At 47.5% G+C, this 26,231-nt stretch overlaps 1 protein-coding gene across 4 annotated transcripts in view; it reads right to left on the minus strand.

Annotated features, from left to right (window-relative positions):
* The window catches only part of RNF220 (ring finger protein 220), a 324,645-nt gene that overhangs the window by 28,852 nt on the left and 269,562 nt on the right, over positions 1 to 26,231 (minus strand). For all 4 annotated transcript variants that reach the window (XM_077823455.1, XM_077823454.1, XM_077823453.1 and 1 more), the window contains 4 exons: positions 12,898 to 12,994; positions 11,522 to 11,608; positions 9,575 to 9,630; positions 7,237 to 7,315 (listed from right to left, as the gene is read on the minus strand). In XM_077823455.1, the coding sequence (XP_077679581.1) occupies positions 7,237 to 7,315; positions 9,575 to 9,630; positions 11,522 to 11,608; positions 12,898 to 12,994 (319 nt within the window). The remainder of the gene's footprint in view (positions 1 to 7,236; positions 7,316 to 9,574; positions 9,631 to 11,521; positions 11,609 to 12,897; positions 12,995 to 26,231) is intronic.

A 26,231-nucleotide genomic window follows, 5' to 3' on the forward strand; every position in this document is an offset into this window, starting at 1 on the left:
ACCTTCTCAGACATCTTGCTAACTCTATAGCTCAACAGTGACAGTCGAATTTCACACTGTGATAGCCCCCCATCGATTTCTCACTCTCGAGAAGCAACTCCGCAAATTAAAGTTAACAGCATTTCTGAAACTTTAAAAAAAAGAGGAGAGAGACGTGAAGGGCAAAGATGCCTGAACTGCACTTCTGACACAAAACATCCTTCCTTGATTAGTTGTGGCAGGAGGAATGTGTTGTGGCTGGGCATCACAACCTGGGGAATAGATGGCCAGCCCTCTGTGGAGAAAGAGGTGGTTAGGGACTATTTAGAAAAGCTGGACGTGCACAAGTCCATGGGGCCGGACGAGTTGCATCCGAGAGTGCTAAAGGAATTGGCGGCTGTGATTGCAGAGCCATTGGCCATTATCTTTGAAAACTCGTGGCGAACGGGGGAAGTCCCAGATGACTGGAAAAAGGCTAATGTAGTGCCAATCTTTAAAAAAGGGAAGAAGGAGGATCCTGGGAACTACAGGCCAGTCAGCCTCACTTCAGTCCCCGGAAAAATCATGGAGCAGGTCCTCAAAGAATCAATCCTGAAGCACTTACATGAGAGGAAAGTGATCAGGAACAGTCAGCATGGATTCACCAAGGGAAGGTCATGCCTGACTAATCTAATCGACTTCTATGATGAGATTACTGGTTCTGTGGATGAAGGGAAAGCAGTGGATGTATTGTTTCTTGACTTTAGCAAAGCTTTTGACACGGTCTCCCACAGTATTCTTGTCAGCAAGTTAAAGAAGTACGGGCTGGATGAATGCACTATAAGGTGGGTAGAAAGTTGGCTAGATTGTCGGGCTCAACGGGTAGTGATCAATGGCTCCATGTCTAGTTGGCAGCCGATGTTAAGTGGAGTGCCCCAGGGGTCGGTCCTGGGGCCGGTTTTGTTCAATATCTTCATAAATGATCTGGAGGATGGTGTGGATTGCACTCTCAGCAAATTTGCGGATGATACTAAACTGGGAGGAGGGGTAGATACGCTGGAGGGCAGGAATAGGATACAGAGGGACCTAGACAAATTGGAGGATTGGGCCAAAAGAAATCTGATGAGGTTCAATAAGGATAAGTGCAGGGTCCTGCACTTAGGACGGAAGAACCCAATGCACAGCTACAGACTAGGGACCAAATGGCTAGGCAGCAGTTCTGCGGAAAAGGACCTAGGGGTGACAGTGGACGAGAAGCTGGATATGAGTCAGCAGTGTGCCCTTGTTGCCAAGAAGGCCAATGGCATTTTGGGATGTATAAGTAGGAGCATAGCGAGCAGATCGAGGGACGTGATCGTCCCCCTCTATTCGTCATTGGTGAGGCCTCATCTGGAGTACTGTGTCCAGTTTTGGGCCCCACACTACAAGAAGGATGTTGATAAATTGGAAAGAGTCCAGAGAAGGGCAACAAAAATGATTAGGGGTCTGGAACACATGACTTATGAGGAGAGGCTGAGGGAACTGGGATTGTTTAGTCTGCAGAAGAGAAGAATGAGGGGGGATTTGATAGCTGCTTTCAACTACCTGAGAGGTGGTTCCAGAGAGGATGGTTCTAGACTATCCTCAGTGGTAGAAGAGGACAGGACAAGGAGTAATGGTCTCAAGTTGCAGTGGGGGAGGTTTAGGTTGGATATTAGGAAAAACTTTTTCACTAGGAGGGTGGTGAAACACTGGAATGCGTTGCCTAGGGAGGTGTTGGAATCTCCTTCCTTAGAAGTTTTTAAGGTCAGGCTTGACAAAGCCCTGGCTAGGATGATTTAATTGGGGATTGGTCCTGCTTTTGAGCAGGGGGTTGGACTAGATGACCTCCTGAGGTCCCTTCCAACCCTCATATTCTATGATTCTATGAATACAAGTGTCCCAGAGCCAGGCAGTGGACTCAGTGGAAAATGCATCTCTGGCCCCGGACTTACAGCCTGAGGCCTTTAGGATCTAAAGCATTATATAGTTCCTCCACCATGGGCACCTGCAGAACATGTGTATACAGAGGAGGTGTAACCAGGGAAGCAGATTCCCCATGTTCCTGGGTGCACCTAAAGTAAAGGGAGATACCAGGCTCACTGACAGCTCTGAGTTCCCTTGGTTAGTTTGCCTTGCTGAGTTTTATACCCCGCCAGGCTGCAGATGAATTGCTAACTAAAACTAACCAGGATTTGGATAGAGCTACGTTGGCATGGTGATTATTTTGTTTTAAACTATTACCTGTACAGGCAATTTCTCTTCATAGCTCGAAGACAAGGGGCTAAGTTAAGAATCTCAGCCCGGCTCTCTCCTCCCTGGCAAAATCATTCTGAACTTCAGCCCCACGGGATACGCTAACACAGATTAACGGCCCTACATGAACCCTGAAACCTATTCACCAGCCCTTCTGAAGAGCAACGTTACACAGTGCACTTATTATGTACTGGCGATGGCATTTCAAGGGAGAACCAGAACCTTTAAAAAAATCTACATGTAACCCCCCGAGACAGGTGCAGCACTCTGCCCAGTGACTGCAGGATTCAGCCGCAGCCCATCCCCACGCTGGTCACTGCTCGTTTTTGTCTTAACTTGCGTTTCAATCCTGCATTTGGCTGAGGGCAGGCAAATCCCTGGGGAACCAACCGCAGCACCGGGCCCTCCGAAGGTGCATTCTTCCAGGCAGGGACCTATTCTGTAGAGCCCCATGTGCACTACAGCACCAGCCCAGTGTTACTGTTACCTCTGCTTTTTCGCCTTGGCATCCAAAACCCATTAATGGTTCGACATCTACGGAGCTGGGGCTGGGAGAGATTATCCTGACGTGTGAATTCGTGGCATCTTCTCTCCAGTCCCCGGCAACGTGCTGATTTAAGCGCAGATCTGTCTTTTTAGGCCAGCGATAATCTTCCGACTTCACACCCTCCCTGCTCCCATCTCCAGCGCCATGTCTGAGAGGAGAGAAGCCCCCTGAAGAGAGCCATTGCTACTTCACATGCTGCTCTCAGCGATTAGACTCTTCAGGCCACACCAAGCCAACCCAGCACCTTCGTTTGCTTCAATTCCACTAGTTTTGCCAGGGCCGCCGAGCTCCCCCTGGAATCGGTGTTTTTTTAAAGCTGCTTCAGAAAGGTCGGGGGGCGGGAGGGGGGGGAAGAGCAATGAAAAGAAAACAAACGCCATGGCTTTTCTTCTCTAAAGCCCTCTCCTAAACACAACAAGCAGCTCGTCCAGCGGAGCATGATGAGCATGAAGTGTTATATAAAGAAGATAATTATAAAGGGATTTAATGCTTGGTGGGCTTAAGTCGCAAGGTTTATAGCAAAGGTAGCGCACTTGCTTAAACAGCCTGGTGCTCTGGTTTGCTGTTATGCGAGCAGCACTGAGGGCGCTAACTGGAAGCCAAAACAAGATTTGTTTTATGAAAAAAAGAGCACAGCCCCTTCCCAGCATGGATGGCAGCTCGAGTCCCACCTCCTTCCAGTTCTGTTCCATCCCTGATTAATGATGTTGTCTGCCTGATTTATGACCCACCCCAACAGATTAGAGTTTCCCCCTTCAACCTCCCCTCCGCTTCCCCCCCGCAAAAGGCAGAGCCACACTCCGCTGGAAATATTAGAGAATTATTAAATAAACATTCATACGTCATGTCTCTTCCCATACTGAGCTCATCGCAGTCAACACTCGGCAGCCTGGGCCTGTTTGCTTTCATGCTGACACCAAACAGCTGGAGTGATTCATGGAGAGGCTGGCTACAATGTTTCATGTCATATATCATGCTAGCAGCGCTCCCTGCCCTGACTGAGATAAACTGATCAACCACAACGGACTGGAATGAATTTATGACAACACAAAATTGAGGAAAACAAATGGGAGGTGACCCAGTGGGCCACTAACCCAGACTCTTTCGCTGGCCTGCAATCTAGTTTGGTGGCAGAAAGCAAAATTGAACATTGGCACTCTGAATTAAGATGTTGGCTTTTAACCCCTGGGAACCTTGATTTCAAAATGGTGCCAGGTTACTTGGGTAACGTCTTCGGAAGGAGGGGGAAGGGAGAAAAGAGGTCACAGCTTCTGCAGCTCACAGCTAGTCCTGACACACAACTACAAGTCCCAGCAGAGCATCCCCACTAGTGGAGGAGACCGGGCACATGTCTGAACGGTTACAGGAATCGATTACTCGCTCCAAGCCCAATGCAAAGCCCTGTCTCCAGTCCAACCAGAGGTGCGTTTCATTTGCTGAGGACTTAAGCCACCCTTCTCCCTACCCTATCCCCCTTTACTAATCCTTTAGAACTAAACAGAAAGTTAATGGAGTCAAGATTGGAAAGTCCCACTAAATCCCGATGCTCCGAGTGTATTAGTCCCCAGACCAATCCTAGTTCCATCTTGTCAACCAGTGGCTACCATCTGCCGTTCAAACACAGAGGATGCAAGGGGCTAGGTCACTGCTAAGGGAAACAATGGAGACCTGTCATGGTACATGGAGGTGGGGAAATCAGTGTGGACTTTCCTTGCATCTCTAGGCTTGTCAATTTGCTTGCAAGAGTGTCTTCTAAGGAAGCCTGAAGTGCAAATTCCATTAACTTTCAACCAAAGTACATCAGCGGCACGCCAAAACAAGGACAGTGTACTGTATCGTATTAGCTAATTAAAAAAATACTCTCCATGCCTAGACTTATTTTTGGAATGGGGGGAAGGAATGTCATTCTTATAACAGTAGGATCAATACATGGAATCACTACTAACTCTATTACCCATTGTTCGAAATGGAGAGCACAGCTGACACAGGTGATAAACCATGTGCTTCTAAACTTTTTAAAATGCTAATCAGATGCTACATGGAGCTTAACACACCAATCAATAACACCCAGATTTAAAAGCAAAAATTAAAGTTATGAACAACGGAGCAAAGTGCTTCGGCCTAGAACTTGCTGCAAGCACCATCCCAAACAAGAAAAATGAAACCAATTTAGCTCCAGATTAAGAAACAGGAACTGGAGATGAATCAATTTAGCCTGTTGGGCTGGGTCACCATATATCATGGCTCCTCAGCAGAGTGGGAAGCAGCCAGACAGTATGAAACACCTCCTCCCCCGCTTTCTGTAGGATTCTAGGTCTGATCGCTGTTATCAATTAATTTAACTCAAACCCCCCCAACACACACAAACATGCAGAGCATCCAGGCTCCTTAAACAGCAGGACAGAAACTATATCACACACACACGTCACAGGGGAAAAAAGGGAAAGGTGGGAATCCACCTCCAACACCATCTTACTGTCTGATCCTGACGGAAATAAAGGCCTTTAAATAAAAGCACCTCAGCACTTCTCGTTCCTTTAAATGAGGAATTTCTTGGGAAGAGTTAATAAGCCAGTAAAGCTTTACCTGTAATTTCTAAGGAGTTTTGCCTGCCTTCCAGCAGCTCCAGCAGGACTGGGAGTTGAACTGGGGCAGGGTTATGATGGGACAGGACGAATGCACATATTTCACAATGTAGTTATTCTACGTGTTGTCTGGAAAGTCCTTGGGGATCCTTCAAAAGACTCTAGACCAAGCTTTAATAACCTGATCAAGGAGGTAAGGTCAATTTGTCACTTGAGCTCAAGTGTTCTGGAAAGGGTCAAATCCTTTTAGCTTTTCAGCAGGAGTGGATTTGGGAGGGTAGAGTCGCTGACTCTAAGGAGAGCTTAGGAGGCCCTACGGAAGGATGGGCAACAAACCAAAGGAGGGGGAGACAGAGGCCAATGGATTATTGCTAAGGGATTCAACACCTCTGACACAAAACACAAGAGTAGCTACTTTGAAGCTAGGTCTCCTGTTGCAGTGTTGTCAAATCCCAAAATTCTATGTTTTTGGTTTCAACCCACTGATTGAGAAGCATGAAAACATCAGATCTACATAGAGTATGAGCAGTGTGGATCACCCATGTCTGGGACACATGGGTAGAGAGGTTTTAAAACAGAAAAAAAAAGGTCCCAAGACCAGAGGTCGGGCAGCAGAGAATTACCTCAGCTAACACCTAACCATGCACTAGTGCTTCTTAAAGCTTTAGCTGTTAGACGTCTCCAGTCTGTAGGGGACACAGAACCTGAAGTCAGGCCTGGGCAGGTCGATGAGGAGAAGGAACTGGATTTCAAACGAATCTGAGATAAAGTTATTTGGAATCTGCAAGCACAGAGATTTTCCCCACTGCTTCGGTCTCATTCAGAGTCGTTTTATTCCTTGCCTGATCAGTGCTGATTTTAGGCAATAATTGACTTTCTCTTTAAAAAGGGAATTAAAATGATCCACGACAGCAGTGGAGGAACTTGAGAGTACTAAGCTGGGATTTCCAGAGGCCCTCACATGGCCAGGTGCCCAACAGCCAGGGTTTCCCCACAAGCCTTTAGAAGAGGGTCGGAAGGGGCAAGCCACTCTGAGGTGGAGGGGGAGAAGGCATCCCCAAAAGAGAGAAATCTGAAACAAACAGTGCCAAGGGCATGACATGGCTCCATCCTAGGCCATGCGTACGTGCATGCTGTGGCTGGAAGTAGCTAGAGAAGAAGATGATCATCACACAGCTTAAATGCTGGGTCGTAGGCTCCTGAATCAGGGGCAGAAGGCTGCAGATGAAACATGCTCAGATCCTGGGAAATGGAGGTTCAGGGTGTCTCCTACTAGTGACCCTCTCTGGCTCACACAAGGACCAATGCTGACTGGCTCCATGGCGAAGAGTATTCAGCCTTTGTCCTCAAATAGCAGCCTTTGGGCTGGTGCGAGTCCTTCCCATGGATAGAAGGAGGATGGAATAAATAGGTACCAAGGCAGGGTCTGAGCGGGCAAGGAGAGAGAGCATAGGGGCTTCCTTTAGGAGAGGGATTCTGAAGAACACAGGGAGCTTACCAATAAAGCACACAGCCACCCCCCCTCCATACCACATGCCTGCTGGAGATCACTGCACTGAGCGCCAAGACACAGAGGTGGGGTGTTTCCTTTGTGGACGAGGAATTGCTACGGAGCATGAAAAACAGAAGGCCTCACCCCATGATGGTGGAACCCCCAGTTATCAGCCACTTCAGACAGCGGGAGCTAAGAGCGGAGATAATGCAATGCTGATGTTTGGGACGGAAGTAGCTTATTTCAGGGATAACTGCTTCAGTGGTCAAGGGTCCAAAATATGCCAGTGCGTGCCTCTTTGAGTTACCCTGACGCTCAGAGAGCTGGGGGCAGTTGCTTCACTTCCACAGAATGGGCAGGACTGTGCGCTTTATACTCACTTTTCGATGTCGCTGTTCTTACAGGTCTTTTGCAGAGCCTCCTGTTTACTGCTCTCCCCGTTACTCGTCGAGGGCATGTCTGTAGAGGGAAGGTACAGGGCATTTAATAAAAGGAAAGAGTCTAAATGTGTAACAGGTGCAGGAGCAAAGGACCCAGGAGTCACTTTCCCAGAACCAACACTGCCTGCCTGTTCCTGGCTGTCTGAAAGGCCCAAGATCCAAGAAGGAAAATGAAAATTCCACCCTTGCCTCGCTTCCAATGGACGGCCCCGTGGCATTTGCTGGTTATACCAGCTAAGATTTATTTCAGAAAAGGTTTGCTACAGCAGCCATGCAGACCGGGTTTCCAGCAAGGCAGGACTGGATGAAATTCCCCCCACAAGAGGGAAAAAAAAAAAAAGCCAAGATTTTCCAGTGACTGAGGGATTTTGGGCACCCAGCCAGAGATGCCTTAAAGAGTCCTGACTGAAATTGCTGAGCACCTGCCCTCTGCAAATCTGGCTCCTACAAGGTATCTTAAACGGGGCACTCAAAGTCACTAGCTACTTCTGAAAATCTCGGCCCAAGAGTCCACGCAGAGCAGCTCGTGATGTGTCTGGGTGACAAGTACTATAGAAATGCAAGCGAATACCAAGCACTAGTGCTGTTGTTTCTTCACCAGCCCTCTGACACGGCTACATTTAATTCGCTGTCTGTGGTAAGTCCTCCAATTTCCCTTATCTAAGGCAGTTTATTCTCTCTTCTCTTAGGAAGCTATGTGGGTGCTGTGTCACTTACAGGAAAGTGATTAAGAACGGAGAATATTTAATACACTTATTTATCATGCCCTTGGTGAGACCGTATTTCCTCACCCTTCTCTTCCCCTTCCCAGGTCCAAGCCCCACACTGGTTCGGTACTGTGCAGTTGCCCAAGCCCCTGGTTGAGGACTCTTATGAACAGAGGCCTGGGCGTCAGGTGCCCAGCATTCTATTCCCAGTTCTGCTACTGCGCTCCCTGGGTGACCGAGGGCAAGTCTCCTAATACCCCTCGCCCTCAATTCCCTCTTCCGGAAAGCAGGGATGACAGCACTTACCCAATGTTGTGATGTGCTTGGGGCTCTACAGCGGGAACGTGTCCAGTTTTATTACTGGCAGGCTGCTCACACTTCCCACTAGTTTGTTATTGTAGGGCTGGGTATGTGCCTGGGGTTTAAAAAAACCCCAAAGAGACCCAAATGAGTATCAACGTAAATCACAGCTCAAGTCATTTTCTTTGTTGCAGATCATTCTTGTGGGCAGCCTCCACCACGTATCCTCAGCTGGGACAGAAGCCAGGACCTTCCATGCTAAAAGCACAGGCCTCTGCCACTTGGGCTAACGGAAGAATTCCCCGGTAACAGCAACAGGAGGCACTATTCTCTTACGCTGACACCAGAGGTGACATTATTAATCTCCTTTATCCTTTTAAAAATGGGAAGGCAACAAAAAAGGGCAGCATTAACATGTGTCTGGGTCAAGCCACCAGCAACTGAACAGCGGCACTGGGGAGTGAAGCTCTGACAGCTGCTTAAGTGAATGGAGGAGGATGACCCAAGGCAGTGTGGTTTCTGCTGGGGAGGGAGAACTTCCATTACCATGTCCATTATTGCACAGACACTTCCTGACCAGCTGGGCAGGCTCCTCAGATACCATGCTACCAGACACTCCTACCACAGAGGGCAGTGCCCCCAGGACACCACCCTCACTATTGGACTGCTGGCCAGAAAACTCCCTGTTCTCTACAGATGTGGTTCCAGTCTGACCCTCAGTGCCAAGAGACAAGATATGGCTCCCAACACAAGAGACCCCACTAGTTACCAACTGGCATCCTGTGTCACCAGGCCAAGCAGTCACCAGCTGCTTTGTTCCTTTAATTCAGACGCTATTTTATGACATCATTCAGTTCAACAGGAAGTTGGTGTGGCCTAATGGTCAGAACCCAGGAGTGGGAGCCCAAAATGCCGGAGTTCTAATCCTGTCTCTGACTGACTCTCTCCAAGCCTTTGGGCACGTCTCCACCTTGGGGTCAGCCCCTCAAAGGCCTATGATGAGGAATATGTGCGGGGACCTCTGAGATCCTCAGAATAAAGGTGTTCTGCAAGTACCGAGTATTGTTAATGATACTGTTTGGGATCAAAGAACTATGTATACACAAGATCACTGTATGCTTCTAGTGACATGCAGTTACAACGACCACTACAGAGGTAAGTGGCTGCAACTCGAAAAAAGTGTAAGATAAAACCCCCCTCCCCCATCCAAACCTGCAAGAGAAGATCTTCATGTTCAGGATGGAACAGTAATTTATGGATCTAACACTCACCATCGCTGGCCCATTTGGAAAACTCTGGCGTTATTCGGGTACTGGGCGTGCCACCACTAGAAACAGAGAAGAGAACAATGTTGAAAGCAGGTCACGGAGAGTCCATGGCTCCTATAAGCTCACAAGCCTCACTGGCTTTTGTAGATTTCAACAGCTTAAATACAAACATTCCCTCCCACTTAAATCTGGGCATCAAAGCGAGGGACTAGCCTTCTCTAGAACTGGGCTTTGTGCTGGCAACTCCCGCTGGTCTAGTCCTAGCCCTTGCCCACATAGTCTGTGTTAAACCACTCAGTGGTTGTGATGTTGACTGAAGGCTTTGGATCCAAATTCCTTCCCTTGTAACCTAAAGCTGAGTTTTGCACCCCAGATTGCAGAAGCAAAAGGCTTAATGGCTAAAGGCTTCTCTCTATGTTACAACAGACTCTCCCTCTAAGAATAACTGCACCTTCTCACAGGCATGGCCTTATAATGCTTCAAATTTGGGACAACCATTGCACTAAAGCATGTAGAACTGGCAATCATGACCAGTCACTTGTGAGCCAACAGAATAAAGGAGGCAACAGCACAAGAGAATCTTTAAAGGAGCCTTGGTAATTATGAGCACTATGTGACATTTTCAGCTCTGTGAGCTAAGAGGGTTACATTAAAAGGGTAATCTAGCCTCCCGCTTCAAGGCATGAGCTAATAATTACACCCTGCATTTCTCCGGAGCCTTTGGCCAGAATTTCAAAGCACTTTGCAAATATTAAGTATCATCACCCCCATTTTACAGATGGGGCAAATGAGTCGGAGAAGGATTCAAGGACCACAAGGCAATACAGCGTCTGACTGCCAGAGCCACATATGGGAACGTGACCTCGGAGGTTCCAGGCTCCTGCTATAATCCCTAAACCACATCTCTCCACTACTGTGTGCAGGCACTGGCAAGGGATTCCCCCTCCCCCCCCATCACAATGCGCTCATCTGGTGAGGGGGAATGGTTCTACTTCACTCTGAAGCATAGCGATTGGCCACTGCTGAAGGCCCAATGGTCTGATCCACCATGGCGAACCCCGTGTTTCTACAGAGTGGAACCTAATTTCAAGCCACTGTTTGTGACAGGCTAAACAGTAAGAAAGCCTCATTCCACTGCTTCATCAATCACTTCAACCTTGACTTCACTGAGGATCACTCAGTCTAAGAGACAGAGGGGAAATTTAAGCCCTATCTCCATGCAGGGCAGAAGGCTAGAAAAACAACCCTACGTCCCTGTTAACAGTCATTTTGTTATTTGCCTGAAGCACTTCCCCAAGCGCCTGGCTCACATCGCGCTCTGGCTGCCTGCATTTCTCAGCCTGGAGCAAGCCAGGCAGTGCTTTCGGCTCCAAGCACAAAGGCCTGCCACACGAGGGAGCGGCGCAGACCTGCCCCAACTCCGTGCTGCATGCAGAGGGGTCCACTGGCCTGTTCTACACCACCCCGGGCAATCACATACACGGTGCTAGCTGACACGTACTGCACAGAGTGCTATGGCATGCAAGCGGCAGCCGCATTGACACAGATCTACTCAACTCTAGTCCTCTCCGGGGAGTGACAGAGCTCAGGGCCCCCGACCGTAAAAGGTCTGCCCAGAAAGGGATTGCAGCACCACAGTGTCTTCCCCACCAGAAGTTAGCAGCTGGCCAATGTTGCTCTCAGAGTAGGCAGCTACTGCAGGGGAGTGGGTGTGGCCAGAGTAGCTGGGGAATGTGCTTTGCAGGGACTTCTACGAATCCCTAACCATATCCTTATTTGCCCCTTCCTACAGCACGGGTGGGGAATTCAGCCCAAGCCACATGACTGTTTCCTTGGCTGGCTTTGCCTCTCCCTTGTCATGTCACATACACACTTAGCTGAACAGGGATTTCCCCTTCAACTCACACCCAGCCAGTTTGGTGAAAACCATTACAAAGCCCACGCGCTTACTTTAAGACGGCACCGCGGAGTGCCTCACGCTCTTTGGCTTCGCCCGGCTCTTCCCCAGTGCAAGGGATGATATCTGCCTCTGTGTACCTGAGCACAGAGGGTTAAGGAGCAATACAGCCTTGTCAAGGGCGAGGAGTGGGTGCTCTGCATTACGCCTGTTTCTCGGCACTGGGGCACTCAGCCAGCTAACTTTGGCTACAAAGGATACAGAGCGAGTTCATTCGGACAATCTACCTCAACAGCTAGCTTCCCGAAGCTTTGATTTCAAAGGCAACATGGTAACAAACTTAGACAGGAAGGTAACGCCCTGGGCCATGTGGAGAGATTCCTTTGATAGTAACATGTGGGAAGAGCTGTTATGAGAGAGAGAAACTCTCAATCTCTCTCTCTTTTTTTTTTTTTTTTTTTGAAGAATACCAACCTTGGCTTACAGACACTTTAGGGCTGGATCCTCTGCAGGCATCAGTCAGCACAGTGCCATTGCCTCTATTAGCGAGATGCTGACTCACAGCAGCTGGTGCAGGTTTAATTAAATTCCAGAATAGAGACAATAAGGCTCACCAACCCCCAATGTCAGAGTGTAAACACTGCCTTCAGGGGATTCAGATCGCATGGCTGCTCCCGCTCCTGCTAGATGCCTGCATTGAACAACTCCTGGAGATGCAAGGTACAGTCCAGTTGCTCTGGCCCCAGTTTCTGGATGGAGGAGCTCCAGTCCTAACCAAATAGTTGGAGCAGAGCAAGTGCGCCGGAAGAGGGGTGGGGGTGGGTAGACCATGGCCCCATTACCTTTTAGTGGCCTTAAGGGTGAGCAATGGGAGGGTGGGGGCGGAGAGGAGTGAGCAGGTGGTGGGATCTTGGGGGGGGGGGGGGGGGGAGGGGAAGGTGGCCTGGGAGCAGGGACAAGGCAGTGCAGGCGCGAGGCTTGGGGGAAGGGCCACGGTTCAGGTCCTGGTGGCCCCCTGCTTTTAGGGAGCTTCTGACACTCCTGGAGCAGAATGCATCTTGGGAAAATCTGAGAGCGGGAAAAAAAGAGATGGAAGTGTTGTGTCAGAGACATTAGGGAAAATAACCCAAAGGATCAAGTGTGTGATATTTTTCCTGTGTGCTTCACCTGCTGGGTCTGGGGTGAGAAATGATGACCAGGGGAGACTCTTTAATGGGAGTGAAAGGGAACTGCGAAGCAGATATGCATACTGGGGACTGCTCCTGGACCAAGGAACATCTGAGCTGCAGTGTGGGGAGCTGCTGGCATTTCTCACAGGGGCTGAACCTGGCTCGCTCAACGTTACACAGAGCAATGCTGTACCACGGTCTCAGAAACATCAGACACATGGCTATGGTTCCACTGAGTAAGAACCTCTCAAAAACGATACTGTGGTTTTCCGTATTCCAGCGTGTCATCTCCATCCACGTCGAGATCAGCGTCGCTATCCGGATTCTCCTTGCCACTGCACATAATGAATCCAGAACCTGGAGGAAATAAAATGGGTGGACTATATCACGAATCACTGCGCCGTAGCAAAACATCTCGCAGAGCAACAGCAGGAGATCCCTTGAAAGAAATCCTAGGACAGAGGCTAGGCTGTGTGGGCTATCCTTCAGAGTTCAGTCATGTGTTTTGAACGGATTAGCCGCAGGAACCAGTGCCACCGAATCCTCTGGATCTCTCTCATGGGACCTCTCTAGGAACAGGACAGTACATAAACATATCGGCAGGAAATGCTTTGACATTTCCTGGGTTTATGCTGTCCATCAGAAAGAAGGAGACAGTTTAATTTTCCATTATGCAGGGAATTTGAGAGAACCCTCATCATAACTTTACTTTTGTAGCAAGGAAAAAGAGGAGCTTGAGGGTTATCGGGGGGTGTCTCTCACTCGTGGCCGAAAGCTCAAGCACCAAAATAAGTTACTGGGTGTAGCTAAGTTTGTTCATCACGTGGTATTTCAGCCAAACATGAGGAGATAAGGCCAGTGGAAAATAGTGAATTGCACCTTCATCATGAGGACTATCTGTGGGGGCAGACACCAGGATAATAAAACACTCATTTCTGTAACGAGTGTTGTCCTCGGCTTAATTTTGTCCAATATTAAATGCTCATGAATGAGAATAAAACTACTTCTGGGAAGCAGATAAGGAACACACGAATGTTAAGGGCGCTAACCGGCGCTTCTTATGCAGGCAAAATCCCTGTTGAAGTATGAAGTGCTGCATAGGCCCAGATCCTGTGAAGTGTTAAGTGCCCCTGACTAACTCCCAGGGGAGCTGAGGATGCCCAGGCTCTCGCAAGATTGAGCCCCCTCACATACTTAGTAGAAAGTACTTCGGAAGCCACATAAGAAGTGCTAATCTTTAGGAGAGAGCCAACACAGGCAAGAAACATCTTCGAGCATTGTTGTTAATTGCTTTATGGGCATGCCAGGCAGGATCAGGTTCTCTTGAGCTAAATGTTGTACAAACACAGCAAGAGTGTTTACACCAAACAGTTACCATTCAACATCTCTGTTGACCAGTGGGGAAACCGAGGCACGGAATAATTACGTGACTTGCCCAGGGTCACACAGGGAGTCTGTTGCAGAGCTGGGAAATGAACCCAGATGCCCTGAGTCCCAACCACAAGGCCATCCTCCCTCCGTGTTGAAGGGCTGTACCAGAGTCAAAACATTTTGGTACCAGATCACTAACTCTGGCTCTTGTCAGCGTGTTCCTTAAGCCAATTTTAATTGGGCTTTGAGAGCAAACGCCTCTTGTGCGGTGTGAATGCGCCCAGTAAGAAAAGAGGTGGTGAGTTTCAGTTAGGGATATTGAATTTGGGGAGGATTATTAATTGCACCCCATAAAAACAGAAGTCCCTCCATCCCTCGAGTCACCCTCTTGACAATACAAGGGCCTGACTCTTCTCCCAGTCCAGTGTGCTCTCAACCCAGTTTATGCTGTCAATACCGGATCTGTGTCCCCCTCTCTGACCCCCCCCCCCAGTGGTGGAGCAGTATTTCTAGCTGGCTATATCCCCACTGGGAGCTAGACAGGATACAGATCTCTTTCCAAGGACACCACTCGAATGCAGTATGTCACTGTCGGCCTCTGAGAATGTACAAGGTATCAGTTAAGCTGCTAATAAAATTTGTTTATAAAGACTTGATATTTCTCTTCCCCTGTATAAAACGAGGGCCTTTAAGAAGTGGCACTTTTAGCACTCCATCAGTTTTCAGGATCACCTTTCCAGACTAACTCAACCAGCCCCTGCCCCCAAAGCAACGACCAGCTTTAAATTTTCACGAGAGCTGCCAAACTGCCATTATTGACACCTGGATAAGTGCAGCACCCAAACACCTGCTTCTGAAAGCAAGGCACAGCTTTGTGATAAGTGGCACAGCCTTCAGCAACATACGGGCCAGCCCTGCAGCCTGGCTGGGGCAGCACCTTTGCCAGCCAAGCCCATCGGATGTGTTTCAAGTACAGGCTGAGTCGTGCTGTATGCTGGCGGCCAAAGTACATCCTAAGCTTCCTTCTCTCATAGCAATGCCTCATCCACTAAATCTCGACTCTTTCAGTTCATCAGAATGTTTCGGAGAAGATTTAAAGTAATACGAGAGACCTGTCAGATGAGCTGGATGTTCTTTCAATGCTGCCTGAGAACTCACAGTGAGAGATGTAGTGGTAATTTACAAGCATGACATTAAACCTCCAGTAACACCATCTTCTGCACCTGGCATTACTGTAGCCCATCACTTCTCAAAGGCCATAAGCTTTGGACGTACAGGTCTTCATTTTTCTTTCGAAGAGGTGGGAAACACAAATCATGCAAAGCTGGAGCAGTGACTGGTCAGTCCCAGAAGTGATTTGAATGTTAGCCAGATAATGAATACTTGGAACAAGTACCTGAGGGCGGCGGTGGTGGTGTCAGGGGTCAATTGAGTGTAAAAGGGATTTCTCCTTTGTTTCCTCTATCTGCCCGTCCCTCTGCAAGGATACCACGCACAGGAAACAAGCAGGTTCTCATCTATTTGGTTTCTAAATCGTCCAAGCCAAATAGTCCAGTGGCTCATGGTCAGAGTTTAAGAGTACACAGCCTGGCTTCGGTGGTGTAGCTTACCAACATTAAGGCATCTGATTTCAGAACCTGAAACCCATCCTCAACGAACTCTCATTTATGCATGAGGAAATCTTTTTTAAGGCTAATAATGATGGCACTAACAACTCCTTTGCTAGCTCCCGACCCTGCCCAGCTTTGGAGAACACTAGCTCAGAAATGTTCTCTATCACATTCACAGTAAAGGTATTACCCCTCCCATGAAGCCTGCCCTGAAACACAGCCAGAGCTCATTCCCAGCTTCTGGCAGTCAGAGTCTACGGACACCAACCCTGTCCATCCTGGCTAAGAGCCACTGATGTACCTATCCTCCATGAACTACTCTAGTTCTCTTTTGAACCCTGTTATAGTCTTGGCTTTCACAACATCCTCTGGCAGCGAGTTCCACAGGTTGACTGTGTGTTATGTGAAGAAGTACTTCCTTTTGTTTTAAATCTGCGGCCTATTAATTTCATTGGGTGACACCTAGTTCTTGTGTTATGAGGAGTAAAAAACACTTCCTTATTTACCTACTCCACACCAGTCATCATTGTATAGACCTCTATCATATCCCCCCCTTAGTCGTCTCTTTAGTGCTAGTTGAGTTCAGACTAACCCCAAGAGACTAGTGATTTTGTATGCCTCAGTTTAGGGGCACGTACTCAGCGCTTCCTGCAAGTCAGACCCTTTAAGCCACATCAGCTTGGGTACCCAAAACTGCTACTCACTTTTGAAAACCTTGGTTTAATGGTACTAATGGGAGCAGTGCTGTCCAGATGCAGTGACGGGTAGCAGGGGCCGGCCAGCACCTCATGGGGAGGGGAGGAGGAGGACGGGTGTGGGAAGCCATGAAGGGGTGTTACGAAAGAAGATACTTTATTAAGATTGGACGTAGCTAGAAAGACACGCCAAGCAGGGCAGCCTCCTCAAACCAGGAGCCCGCTGTAAACATTCAGATGTGTAGCAGCACAGGGGCATTCAGCGAAGAGGCTGGAGGGCATGTTTTCCACACTGATCAGCTGAGGGCTCCCAGTGCTGGGCCTGGAGCAGCACACTCAGAGGTTAATCCCAGGTAACCCTGCCCTAGGCATTTTTCAAACACACAATCCTGACTTCACCTAATTTTACCAAACAAGAGACAGGATTTTTGTAACAAGAATGTGAGTGGTTATAGATTATGCATTGTCAACAAAATTGAGTCAGGAACTGTATTTCACGGTCTGTGGAACAAAAGCAAACCCCATACCTAGTGGGCAAGTCAAAATATAAGCAATGCTATTGATCAGTTTTAGAAATTCACAGGTTCCTGTTCTCCGAGGGAAAAACATGTTTCTGAGAGGTATCAAGATTGAACAACAAGACCATTGATCCTGGAATTGCCACTACACATAGGAGAATGCTAGAGAATAGGAGGCAACGCACAACCTGACCCGAGATCAACTTGTGAAACCGATGGCCCATCACACACATTTTCAAACATGTTTCACCCAAGGCAAGGTTAGTTTTAAGGCCAGTTCTGACAGGTCAGGGTTTGAAGCCAGAGTTTTAACTTCTCCCTCCTGATGTAACTTTTCTGGTGTTGCCTCCCTGCACAAAGCCAGCGAAAACACCCAAGCAGCTGTTCAAATATTTGACGTCTGAACTGCTTGACATTAATTATTCATCTCAGCTTCATTCAAACCAGATTTCTGGACAAGTGCTGTTATAAATGGATCAAGAGGACCACTAAATGCAAGGAAGGCCTGATAGAATCACACCTGCTTCTAACTCACTCAGTGTAAAAAGGGCTCAGAACTCCCACCTCCTGCTTAGCCTTTGCAATGGGCATGCTGCCATCCAGAAACAGGGAAAATATGCAACGGAGCGTGGGGATGGCTGCAGAGCATAGGGTATACTTGGTGACACTTTTAAAATCGAGGCTGTTGTACTAGAACAAAATGTGAAGCTCCAGGAGACACCACACCACGTCGTTACACCCAGCTGAGTTATGGCTCATTACAATGCGATGGAACATGAGAGGGGTTATTCTGGGCTGGCTTAGTTGTCTGTAGGCGACACAGTAATTCACGGTTATCGGCAAAGCCACCTACCGAGGTTTAACACCAATGCCTCTCTCCTCTTCACAGAGGAGACAGTTCTGAGGACTGAACTTTATGCCAACATGCTAATAAAGTCACGGCGGTCACCTGAAAGTTAAGGTGTAAGTTTGACCTGGGAATTCGTAAGAGGCCAGATCCTGCAGCCTTTACTTACATGAGAAGCCATGGATTATACAAGAAAGGAGAGTAGGATAAGGCCCAAAGTGCATTGTAATTACACTGCTTTCGGATTAAAAATGAACCCTGCCGCATCATTCCATTTTCTAGCTGAAGCATTCTTCTGCTTATGTTGTGTGTTCTGTCTGCAGCAGACACTCATATGCTGCCCTCTGTGATAACACTAACCCTCCAGGTGCTAAAGCAGTGCAATTCTCTGACAGTCTTAATCCCAGCTGCCTCTTTAAGGGTCAGACAAACAAGAGTGAGCAGGTAGGTCAGACACTGGGGCCATTAAGCCAAGAAAAAACAAAGTTACAGCTCTGTCTCCTATCCCCATTGCTCTTGTAGCCAGGTGCTCTGACAAGCAATTCCAGCACTGCTGTTGAGTGGCACCTTTATAAACCATGTGACAGTTTGGGAGACAAACTCTCCCATCAATCAGAATGTACCTATCAAGATCACTTCCCTAGAGTGTCTGCAGCCCTCCGGAATGCTGTATATAGCGTTACTTTGGCTGGCCTCAGAGTAATCGCCCTTAGCACAAGATCCAGTTATTTCTGCATATTCTAGGAGCTCAGAATAAGCAACACTGCCACTGAAATACGGATGCGAAGCTTTGCAATATGAAAGCAAGGAGGCCTATTTCGTACACGTCTTGGCTACCAGGCAGGCCACAGGCTCGAAGGAAAATGGAAGTGCTTCCCAGAGCCTCCTATACATGGAGATGGATACCTGGCAGAAAGTGCTCATTTCTTCTCACACAAGTTTCCACAGCACCCGTGCCTTCTCCCGAGCCTGGGGGCTGCCCCTCGTATCTGGAATGACTTTTCCAACGTTGTATGTCACATGGTCTTCCTCAAATCCCATCTCCCTCTACATGCCCTCAGAGTACAGCTCACCCTAGCATTTTCAGGGTATACAACTCAAGCTGTCTAAGATCCCAAGTCATTAACTGAATATCTGATTTAGATTACAGATTTAGAGAATAAAGAGATTTTACAAGGGACCTGAATTCAAGCTTGTGTGTTTCTCCTATAGGAGCTGACAACAGATGCTCAAAGTGACAGCGTATGCTGCTTCACTTGTTTGCAGTATCAGCAGCAGCTCTTGCAGGGAGGAACCCTGAATCTACTTGGAGGATGGCAAAGCTGGAAACGGAATGAAGCAAAGTTGTGCAGACGGAGATGACCACAACCCAGCACGGTAGGCAAAGCCCTCCTTGGCCCAGGCTCCACCGCTCAACTCAGTCCCAGCGGGTGAGCTCGTTTATTCAGTTTTAAGTATATTTGTTTGGTGTGCGCTACAAAAGCCAACCCAACAGGAGACACTAACCCTTCAGTTCTGTGCTCCCTGCCATGTTGCAGTTATTTGTATTCCTGTAGCGCCTAGCTGCCCTACTCAGGGACCACGACCTCACTCCGTTAGGCACTGTACGCAAAGAGAACAGAGACTGGACTCTAAAGGACCAAATCCCTCCTGGCATTATTCTCGCTTCCTGAAGGGTCCCACTTTTCATCTCCATTGCTCAGACCCTCAGCAAGCTGAGCTGATAGGGACTGCACTACCCAATTCTTAACTGACCAGAGGGACGGGAAAGGCAACAGCCCAAAGCATGAAACCAGGGTTGTAGGCTGGGATTGAGCTGGTGAGTGCTTGGGACACCCTCGTGAAGGATATCTGCGTTCTAGCTGCTGGGCTCCAAGGAGGGAGGGCTTGAACGCTTATCAGAAACATTATACAATTCTCAATTCCTCCTTCAAAAATAAAAACATTTTATAAGCGGGTCTGAATCCAAACAACTCTGTAGCGCTCAGGCCTGATGGGGGCTGAGTTGGCTGGAAGAGAAGCTTTTGTGCTGCTCACAGGTAATTTCCACAAATTCAGGAAGAAAAAGCCTCCCCTAAGTTTCTAAGACTGTAGGTTTTGTTAATTACCCCCAAACAACAACACCCACTGCAATAACTTGCCTCAGCAAAGCCTCCCCTTCTAGCACACGCACTATATTTTCTTAAAGAAATGTCACTCACCGGCTCCTTGGAGAGCAAAAACAAAGAAGGCAATAAAAGCATTTTATGCAGAGACACCGCCAGGCGCTCACAGGCTTCCTAAGAACAGCTCTACCCCGGGTTTATTTCCTCAGCTGCTGAAATAGCCCAAACTAGTGCTAAGAGAACAAGATGGGACAGATGTGGCTTTATTTTTAAACAGTACACTGGAAGGAAAGAGAACGCTTTCTCTTTCTCTTTTTACAGAGGGGAGCAGAAGAGGAGGCCATCCTAATCAGCCATCTTTCTCCAGACCAATAATGTTTCACCGGATCCAATTATCAGACAGTCAAACGGTTCCTCTACTCCCCTGTACCATAGGATTTAATATACAGGTATTCTGCTAGCAACTTTCACCAGGGGAAATGTTCATATCAAGATCATGGAAAGCTGTTTACAGGACAGAACTGTATTTCCAAGTGATGTCAGGAACCCAAATCCAGTTCACATGAAATTTCAATTTATCAGGGAAATGGACACAGAAGAGCACATCTGCACAGACCCAGATTTGAGTAGTCCAGTAGATGTGTCCCTCCCGATTTACCCCCGAGCTGGTAGGTAAGAGTGTGCAGTTTGGACACCAGACTGAAAATCAGTTTCCTAGAGACCTGTAGTGATCTTTACTAACAACCAGAAGAACAGATGGCTTTTATGAAAGTGCTGCATAGCATTATGGCCACTAACAACATTTGGTAGCAATACATGCCAATATAAGGGAAATAAAACACATGGGTCAGGACACGAGCTGATCACTGCAGGGGTTGGGAAGGAATTGTTTTCTCCCGCACACCACATTATGGCATTGGCTAGGAATATCGCAGGGATTTCTTTTATGCCTCCCTGTGAAGCATCAGCTGGAGGCTGCGGCTGGAGGCAGTGAAGTGGACACTCAGCCCAGTGGTCTGATCCAATATGGCAATTCCTACCTAGCTTCCTGGAGCTTTGTGCCTGTGTAACACACTGAGGGACAAGCCTGCAGCTTCGCATCTATTTGGAAAGCTGCAATTCAAACTCCACTGCTGCAATACAAAAGAAGAATCAGAACCATGGTCTTAGCAGCCATTGGCTTGATTTCCATGATCGAAGAAGGGTGGCTCTGAAAGCTTTAGTTCCCGTAGCGAGAGGGTGGAAACAAAAAAAGGGACGAGGGGAATTAAAGTAATCTTGAATCACTAAGCAGATTCACATCACTGGATCAATAAGCACCGCTGACAGGGATCACAGGAATGTCGCAACTTTGCCAATAATAAAGCAGCACAGAGGAGCCAAGAGAATGCCTTTTCTAAAGCAGCCGAGCATGAAGCAGCGAGGCTGGTGAACAGCTGAAAGCAACACCCCAGCTTACCAAGGCCACTGCCAGCCGCAGGCCCCATTGTCATTTGCTTTAAGTAATGATAGGCAGAGAGATTTTATTTGTGGGTGGAGGAGAGTGGGTGGAAACAGTCACGGGCTGAAATAACAAGGCCTAAATTTCATAAGCCAAACCCACATGCTCTACTCCAAACTAATTCTTTTCTAGGCCAGGAAGAAGAAAGAAAATCAGTGTTAATTTAATCAATTGATCAGCCTATTGATTGCGAAACTGGAGATGCTAGTTAGCCATGTGCAGTAATGCCCTCAAATCTGAAACCACAAAACACGCCATTGATTTCTTCACTTGCTGCTCCAAAAGAAAAAAACAAACAAACAACAAAAAAACCAAGATGCACTTTCAAAGGAAAAAGCAACTTCCCGGCCCAGGGAGAGGATGCAAGTGAATCAGACTACAAGCCAGGGAACAGGGATAGCGGTGTCTTGTGAGTTTCAAACTGAAATTAGTTACAGATGCAGTCACGGTGTCTTGTGTAAACTCTATCGATTGGGTAGCTGACAGCCTTAGAAGCCTCGATGCTAGGACAATCAATCGGACTGCAGTGTCACCTGCCACTTTGCTGAACAGTTGACAATGCAATTATCCAGTGTGGAGGCAGGGAGTTGGCGTGTGTCAAACGCAGTTAGCCACTTTCCGGGCACTACTCGATAATGCGTTTCACCGCCTAGCGTAAGAGACGACATGCAGAGACAGGAGCCGTTTAGAGCCACTGAGACCCGCACGCGCTTTTCCTTCAGAAAAATCTCACTGCCCCAGACTTAACAACTGTATTCTAAAATGCTATTAAAATCATGTCAATCAGCTACTTGGTGGTTAAGGCTGAAGTTTGACCCGAAAGTCCAAGAGGTAGGCTGCAGTTCTAGCAAAACTGCAGACGGTTTGAAAAATTATCAAATGACTATCTTAAAGCCTGGGAATTTCAAAGCAGGACTGGACAAAGCACTAGAAAAATGGATTGGAGGGAGCAACTCTGTGTGTGCAGCAGATGGGACCGGATGATCTTATACTGTATGTCTAACATCTAGGAAAATAAAAGTTTGAAGGGATGCTGTCAACTTGAAATCTAGTCAATTTCAACTACTGAGTAGTTTCAGGTGCTAGGCCTGCGCCTTGACTCTCCCTGCCAATTTTGGTAGTTTTACAACCACTTTTCCTTTTTATTTTTAATTAATTTTTCTCCCTCCCTTGTTGCTGTGTGACAGACCCACTCACACACAACAGGAGAACTGACTGCACTCAAAACACTGTCAAATGAGCCGAGCAAGTTGAAGGAGAGAATATTCCCCCTCCAAATCTCTTCCCAGCTACGGTGATCTTAGGTGTAACACACGACAGATAAATCATTAGACATTAGTGTTTAATTGATCATCTCCCTTTAAACAAACACTGTACAGCAGTTTGAGCGCAAAATTTAAGTTCTCTTAAATTTCCATAAAGACTCTTAAACTGAAACTTGTAATAAAAAAACAAAAAACAAACACCATCATAGTATAAACAGTCTATTGAGATGTAAACCCTCCCTATGCATTGGGTCATTGACCGAGAACCCCAAAATGAAGTTGACTAGTCTAGTTTCATTACAAAAATTGATGTAAACATACTGCATCGAATGCTGAAGAGTGCACTGGACTTTAATGTATTAGGATATGCTTCACTTTGGTTAGAAGAATTGGAAAAAAAGATTTTTAACTTTGCAGTGTCCCATTAAAAAATGCATCTAAGTACAGTCAGAGCACTGATCTCACACCTTTTGCATAGTGTGTTCCATAATGAGTGTTATTAATGTTTGTGAAGTGCTATGTAAGATCTAAATGCTATCGATATGATGATATATCAATTATTTTCCACTGCATGCATCCGATGAAGTGAGCTGTAGCTCATGAAAGCTTATGCTCAAATAAATTTGTTAGTCTCTAAGGTGCCACAAGTACTCCTTTTCTTTTTGTGGGTTATACAACACTCTGTGTGTAAGCTAGGGCTTTGGACAATTTCTAAGCACATCCTCCCCTTATCTCTCTGTCCTCCTCATTAAAACCAACCCTTTTAACACTACTGCCTGGCTACTTTATGGCAGAAATGGCCACTGAACAGACCTCTCCCTCAATTCCTACACACTAAGAAAACCCTTCCGGGAAAGCTTTACTCTTGCTTGTTAATTTCACTTCTATAACAAGGGTCCACAACAAACTGGTCCTTTTCTGCATTCTGAGATCAAGAACCACCTCATGGACAAAGTTCTGCCTCTCCCACTCAAGAGCAAATGTCCATGCAAGCAAGACTCAGACTTTTCCATCACTTGAGCAGCGCAAAGACAAATGTCATTTTACACAGCAGAGCTGGAGATGCGGTGTGAAGCTGTGTTAAGAACCGCGTCCCTGGAAAGAGCGCTCACTGGGGATGGGCACATATAAAGCACCAGTGCAGCACACAGAACTAGACAACAGATCCTTACCCAGAAGAACTTCAAGTCTTAGACAAAAGCAAAGATGACAAAAGTAGTTTGGGAGGCCAAGGGTTGTAACAGTGCAAGATTGTGAGAGTTGATTACATGTACATACCGTGTTAAGACATTTTAATTGAGGGGCAAAGCCAAAAGGGAGGCTGGCGATGGAAAAAAGTGACACAGAGAAGGACATTTCAAGCCGGGATCAGGAGGGAGGGGGAGATTAAAGACTTCATACCCCTCCCTGCACTCTTCTGCTGGAGACTCTTGCATCCGACTTCAGGTTCACTCTACTCTCTCAGTGGGTACCCTGTCTAGTCAATGCAGAAACAGGACTAACGATATTGGTTACTAATTCATTCATCCAGAGGGCTCTGAAGACACTACAGACACCTTCCATTTCCTGGCCAGTCTCCTGGGAAATTTCACTCTCTCGCCACTCACGCACGAGCAACGTCACTGCCAAGTCTCTCTAAATGTATTGCCCTGCTTCCTCTCTCTTTGGCTTGACCTTAACTGCAACTTTAACTCGTTGGGACAGATAGAGGGAGGCAGGGTTTTATCATCTTTGCAGGCTCTCCTGTATGCCGGGTTTGGTTTTGGTTGAGACAGAAGAAGCTGCTGATTGCTAGATGGGGTGTACGTCAGGAATTGGAGGTGCTAACCCTGGGGCTCTGCCAGATCTCTGTATGCATGACACAGGGGAAGTCACTGCTGCGTGGCTCAGTTTACTAATCTGTAAAACAGGAATGATAAGCACTTCAGTGAGATGTTGCGAAACTGAATGTTTTGAGATCTTGGGGTAAAAAATGCTTTGGAAGGGCAAGAGATCCATATTTTCTCCTCGATTTTGGAGCCTGTCTTCAGATTCCATTCTAATTTAAAACCATCAGTATGGAGCTACCAGACAGGCGCTGAGTGTTGTTCCATCATCTGCTTTATGGTTCACCTCAGTCCCCACATGCGTTCATTTGGGGTGCAAGATGATTTGGGCGGAGATCTCATCTTCATGTTTGTTTGCACTCTTCTAGTACAACGCACATTTAAATAAAGCACAGGCCGTGGAGAAGTCCACAGCTACTCTAACCGCGCTTCCCCTCGTTTCCAAACAAGCAGATCGGCCTTTGTTGCAGAAAGGCTGTCCTAACGACATTTGCCGAAGCATGTCTTGGTACTGCAAGGATTCACCAAGAGCTGACAGTGGGACTGCAGAAATCTGCTGGAAACTTTCAGGCATTTGTATTTTAATAAGTTCCACTTTTCAAGCAGCTGCACTGATTGCATGCGACACAAGAGCCAAAGCAAATGAGCACCCCGGAGTGACTTTGGTTTGTCACAGTATATCAGGCTTCATCAAGCCCCCTGCATACACTAACTGATGCTGTACTCAGGGAGGAGACCTGGACTGCCTGTGGGGGCGGGCTCTTCTCTTCTTAAGGACATTACTGGAGCTGGCTATAAATCCTGTGCCATCTCAGAAGGGGGGAAACAAAGAGAAAGTCAAGAATTAAATACGCCCTATGGGTTTCCCCTCAGAGTCTTGCAATCCGTCTTAGTCAGGTTCCTGTCTGGTTGATCTTCGTTAGAAAGTATCCTGTCCTGAAAATGCCTTGCTTACTGTTTTAATGAATTCAAAGGCTTCCCCTCTATGCTATTTTCTAGGCAACTGATCTGCTTGAGGAAAAGAAACCCATAAAAGCACTGGGTGAGCGGCTCACTACTGTGCCCACGGGAAGGGTGGGGGGAAATGGGCAGGTTGAGAGAACTTAGCTACAATTCTTCAATTCTTTCATATCTAAAGAGGACAGCAATCTCTGTTCTATCAGACAGGGCGGTTCGTAGTTTAAATGGTACTTGCTGCTAGCTTGCTTTTCCTGTCTCTGTCTCTCTCTCTTTGAAGTTGACTGGACAGCTTCCTCAAGCTGGCGTTATCACTCCCTCTAACCACTCTTGGCAGGCAATCTAATTCCCCCTGAAAAGGTCACCGCCATTTTAACTGCCTTTCAATCACATTAAGCACGCTGCCGCTCCTGCTCAGAGCACTGTGCCCGCAGCTCTCCTGGCTGAGGTGCGATCGATAAACTGACATACCGTCCCCCCTCCCTGGCCTGCATCCCCGATCGCTCCCCACCTTCCACCCTGATCCTTCCCCTCTTCTTGTGCTGAAGGAATGACAAGAGATGCCAACTGACCAAAATCCCCCCATAAATGTGATGCAGACAGGAACTGCTAACCCATCGCTCCCTGATCTACTTGCCCCATCTGCTACGAAAAGGGCGGGGGTACATCCATCTCCCACAGAGTTACAGGAACGGTGACTTCCCGAGGACCGTTTGCTCAGGCATCAGTCCAAGCACCTTTGAAGCTGCTACAAAGAACCAGCCTCCCTCAAGCTTCCCTTCATGCAATCATTACTGTTATCTCTCGCTCTCTCTCTTTTTTCCCCAGTTACCAGTTGTGTGTTCCACCCATCGATCCTTGTGTAAGACACTGTTTTAAGTCTGCTTGCCTTTTGACTG

Source organism: Eretmochelys imbricata, chromosome 8 (genome assembly GCF_965152235.1).
Source record: "Eretmochelys imbricata isolate rEreImb1 chromosome 8, rEreImb1.hap1, whole genome shotgun sequence".
NCBI lineage: Eukaryota > Metazoa > Chordata > Testudines > Cheloniidae > Eretmochelys > Eretmochelys imbricata.